The sequence below is a fragment of the Nothoprocta perdicaria genome, unplaced genomic scaffold (assembly GCF_003342845.1).
Source record: "Nothoprocta perdicaria isolate Ctin4 unplaced genomic scaffold, notPer1 scaffold_76, whole genome shotgun sequence".
Taxonomy (NCBI): domain Eukaryota; kingdom Metazoa; phylum Chordata; class Aves; order Tinamiformes; family Tinamidae; genus Nothoprocta; species Nothoprocta perdicaria.
Window position 1 is genome coordinate 815,095 of NW_020456043.1, and position 4,912 is coordinate 820,006.

General features: G+C 40.8%; 1 protein-coding gene across 1 annotated transcript in view; it reads left to right on the forward strand.

The window, feature by feature from the left end:
- The window catches only part of WDHD1 (WD repeat and HMG-box DNA binding protein 1), a 22,768-nt gene extending 20,223 nt beyond the window's left edge, over positions 1-2,545 (forward strand). Inside the window, exons 18-22 of the mRNA XM_026051547.1 lie at positions 77-120; positions 269-427; positions 686-819; positions 1,456-1,591; positions 2,234-2,545. Coding sequence (XP_025907332.1) covers positions 77-120; positions 269-427; positions 686-819; positions 1,456-1,591; positions 2,234-2,434 — 674 coding nt within the window. The 3' untranslated portion in view covers positions 2,435-2,545. The remainder of the gene's footprint in view (positions 1-76; positions 121-268; positions 428-685; positions 820-1,455; positions 1,592-2,233) is intronic.
- Positions 2,546-4,912: the final 2,367 nt, after the last annotated feature.

Here is a 4,912-nt window from a genome sequence, read left to right on the forward strand (position 1 = left end):
TATATTTATATACACACAAACACACGTGTAGCTGTATGTATAAATATGTGTGTATGTTCTCTTTTCTGTTAAATAGCTGTAATTTCATCAAGCAGCCAAGGACGAGTGAATCCCTTTAAGGTAAGAACTTTGCAGCTGGCTTGATTGTGGTGTTCCAAAAATGACAACACATTAGTATATCTAAAGTTATAATTTAACTATGACAGAAATTGGTGTGGGGGAAGGGAATGTGACTGAAAATAAAAAATCTAAGCATTTGTTTTGTTAGGTGTCATCTAACAAAAAGGAACCAGTGGCTCCCTTGACTAATATTCTAGATTCCATGAGCAAATACTCAAAGAAAACTTCTTCGTCCAGCAGTCGGGTTGTGAGCAAGGAGAAGTCTGAGGTTATAAAACCTCTCGTTCCCAAACCAAAGTCCAAGCAGGTAATGTTTCCAGTCTTTTTTTTATGTTGTTTCAGTGAGCAAAGAGCAGTAAATCGAATTTTACCAGCTTTTATCAAGTATAAAATCCTGCTGATTGAGTAAAGTATCTTAAGATGACAAAGTTCATGCAAGCATACTGCAGAAATCTATAGACCTGTGCGCAAAAAAAAAAAAAAAAAGAAATTTACTTTAGTTGCAGTAATTACATTCTGCACTGAGTTATCTTTAATAGTGTTTTAATCTCGATTATTTCTATAGGTTTCAGCAGCCTCCTTTTTCCAGTCTCGTACACTTAACTCTAGTGAAAAAGTAGCGGAAGAGAGAGAAGAAAAATCTGAATATGAGTCTCCCGTTGACAAAGTTGCTGCACAGGAGAACACTGAAAACAAAAGGTGAATGGAGACTTGCTGCTCAATGTCATATTTCAATTTGGATGGGATAGCTGGTCTAAAAACATCTCTTTGGCCAGTAAAGTGCCTTCAGAAACAAAGTAGCATAATATCAAGATAAGTGGTAGTTAGCAAGTTGTCATGCTTGTGAATTCACTTCACAAGTTTAGCAAACTGCTATTTATATTATACATATTATCAAATAACTTCTTATAAAAGAGGCCAGTGGGATTTCTAAATGTCCACATTCTAATCTTYATGGAGAGGGAGGGCARAAAAAAACCCTGTCCATTAAATCTTTTCCAGTAAAACCGGTAGTGTTATTCAAAGTGGARTTGACAGTGATAAGTAAACAATGCAACATGTAATTTTGAGCCTTGACCATTCATTTTTGCTTTGGTAGTGCTTGTGCATCTTATAGTGACCTTTGAATGGGAAACCAAAGCATGCCCCTGTGTCAGTTCCTTTTATATGAAATATTTAAGACTTAAATAGATCTATCAATCTCTCAGAAGATATAAAAGCTAGGTGTCTTAAATGACAAGTTTAAGTTCTACTATAACTTAAGGTTATAAGGGAAGCAATATGGTTTTCCTATAACATTTAAGAACTCCCAGTTCTCTTTTTTGCTTGTTTTAGACCAAAAACAGGTTTCCAGTTATGGCTAGAAGAGAACAGAGCAAACATTTTAACAGATAATCCTGATCTGAATGAAGCAGAAGTAATAAAGGAAGGCATGAATCAGTTTAGAATACTGTCGTCAGAAGAAAGAATGGTAAGACAGCACTCACTATTCTGTTTTGAGATTGTTTTTCTTTTTTTTTTTTTTTTTCTTTTTTTTTTCACCAAGTCCAGTGATTACTTCCAGTTAGGAGTTTTCTTTAAATGCCACTGTTCTCTGTCTCCAGGTAATTATGTTTTGATTTGAACTATAATCCAGAACGTATTCTGTGAAGATATTAAGTATATTGATTTCTGAATAATAATTGAGAGTAGCTTTTACAAATAGGGGCATCAGAGAAAAACGTAATCAATAAAAACTCCAAGAAAAAAACAGAAGAGGAGAGTAGACGTTACTGAATAAAAGTTGTATAGCCAAGATTCATCCATTGGGGCTTAAATTTGTTTTAACACCTTTTAGTTTTCTTTGGCAAGAAGACGATCAAAGCTTTGACTTTCAAATGTAGGAACTATAATTTTGAGGGAGAATGCTTTTGCAACATAAGGAAGTTAAGAAATTGCTCCTAACTTGATTGGCAATCTCTATCAGTTCTTAACAGGCATGATTTTAGAAGAATATAATTTTATAATCAGAGAAAGATGATGTATAAAGTAAAGCAGCCAGTTTTGTGCCCTGATTTGTAGGGAGTGTGGGKTTTTKTKTTTTTTTTTTTTAAATGATGGACTTTCTTCAAAGGTATGGACTGAGAAAGCAAAAGGAGGAGTGGCTAATGATTTAACTGATGCTAAAAAGCGAAAGCGTCCTGCAGCTGGTGAAGACGAGGGGAAAAAGAACCAGGAAGAAAAATCAGAGGACTCAAATTCATCCAAAAAAATAAAACCTTCAGATCAATCTACAAATGTCAGACTGTCAGCTTTTGCATTCAAGCAAAGCTGAACAAGGTGATACCTTCTCAGCATGTTTTCTCAAAACGTTGGGTTGCTCTATATTGACAAATTTTCCTCTGTGCTCCTAGAGCATTAGCAGAAAGAGTGCCTTGCCCTCGTCTTTTAGAATATTTTTATTATTGACTCTTTCAGGAAATGTTGAGTCCACACCCAAGATCATTGCAAGTTCCTTTATAACTAGGATACACCTTGATAGCAAAATGAAAACTAGTGGACTAGCCCTCTAGAAGCACTGTTGCACAGGGGCCATGTGCCTTGATGCTTGAGAGATTCAGTGCTAAATACAGATGAATCAGCCTGGGGAGGATAAACTGAGCACAAAAATCATCCTCGAGTAGGAGAGCCAGGGAAAGGCTCCTTTACTGAGACTGACATCCATGGCCCTGGCAGTGAGCAGCCAAACCAGGGCAGAAGCTTCATTGAGACTGTCAGTGTACAAAAAAAGAGCTGTTCCAGATAGTGAAAATGTATTTTCACAGTCACTGCTGCAGCAGTGTCCCAGATGTGGTCCAGAAAGTGCCCAGAACTTGAAAATGTGTGTATCTTACGTAATATTTGTTTTTAAAATAAAACTTCAAGTTTTAGATGGTAGTCTCCTTTTGATTTTATTTTTATACATCCTTCCATCTCTTTCTGTTATTCATTCATTTCTCTTCATATCATGTCTGAAGAGGCAAAAATGACTTTCCCTTTAGAATATGCTTAAGCAGGGAGATGTGCRGACTGACGCTTCAATGACATTTTCCTAAAAGCCAGATCCATCTTAGCCTACAGGCACATGTTTTGTTGTGCTTTTTAGTAGTAGTTACAGGTCACTTTGGAAAACAATTTTCACTCTTGGTAGAAAATGAGGTTTGAGGTGCCAACTAAAGAGGGTAAATGCAAAAGGAGCAGAAGCCTTATCCCTTTGAGTGCATTTGTCATCAAGTTCTTCCCTCTCAGTATTGTCATACACGTTATTTGTTTAAAGCTGATGATAGACTGGAAGTGATAATTAACGTAAGCTCATGCTTAGCAAGGGAGATTGTATTGACAGAGCACAAGAGAGGGAGAACAGCAGCATATTATAGTGTCTRTAGTTGGAAATAAATGATTGTATCAGCTGCTGTCTGGAATTTCTTTTAGGCAATAAAGTCCACTCTCAGATTTGGACGTATTGGACGAGAAAGAAGAGTTGGCAGTGATAAGAAAAATAGTCTGATAAAAAAATCGTTGAGGCTTGAGGAATTGTGTAGTGTTTTCTTCTTCAATCAAGGTGTGCTGACCTTGAGCATCATCAATACAGCCGTGGGAGAGGGATGAATTTTCTTCAATATGTGTATATACAATTTTTATTCAAGCTGATACAACTTATGCAGGGCAAAACTAAGAAGGAAATAAGATCCTCTCTGGCCTAAACAAGCTGTTTGGATGACTCCTCAGGCCTCCATATAAAGGCTGTAGCAAAACTCCTGAGCTGAAGGCATAACTTGAAATCGATGGTGCTCCTGCAGGACCAGAAGAGGAGAAAGAGAAAAATTAAAGTCTAGAGCTGAATGCTTGTCCCAAATGGAGGTAAAAAAAAAATCCATTATTTAACTTCTTAACTTGAAATCTCTTTCTGGAAAGTAAAAATAATTCAGATTGGATGGCTTTATGCTTACATATGTATATAGGTATGTAGCTGCAAGGCACTGTCCCACCCGGCACCCAAAGTCCATTTGGCTCTCGCRGGAAGGAGGAAATGTCCAAAGCCACCGTCCCGGGAGCTTTCGGGCTGGTTTCAGAGCAGCTGGGTGAGGTACCTGTGACCCAATGCGCCTCCCAGCGCTCGCGGGGAGGCTCCTGGGCTCAGCCGCGGGCTCCAGGGTCAGTGACGCGAGTCCCCAGCCCCTGTTTGCTCTTCTCCTGGCTCTGTTTTTTCCTGAGTTTCATCAGCTGCAGCACCCAGGTCACCGCCAGGATCCCGCTGGTGTCAGGGCTGAGCAGTGGCCATGGGACCAGGACGGCTGCGTCAGGGCACAGCTGCCCCTTCCAGCCCCGTCTCCCATCCCTGCGCCTATTTTGGGTATTTTTGGAGCCTGCAATCAGCCTGGTCTGCTCTTCCAGGCAATTGAATTAAATTGCTGCTGATTCACCGGGCTGTTAAAGGGTGGATAAATTCCAGGCTGTGTTTGCAGGGCCCCGGCTGGGGGGACGTGGCACCCATCACTCTCCTGGTGACAAAGCCCCGGAGCAGTGGCAGGACCGGCTGCAACCCTTGTCCCYGTCCGCTGGGGCCACACGGGCTGCAACAGCACCCAGAGCCGATTAGCAACGGGAGTGCTGCTGAGAGGTGACCCTCGCGTGCTCTGCGCCTCCACGAAACACCCCCAAATGTGTTTTATGGTGCGGTGGGAACGACAGCCGCCACAGCGGGAGGCTCCTGCGTCGCCGCGGGCCAGTGTAAGAGGGGTGCGATGCAGCAGGGCAGGCTGAGACCGGCCGG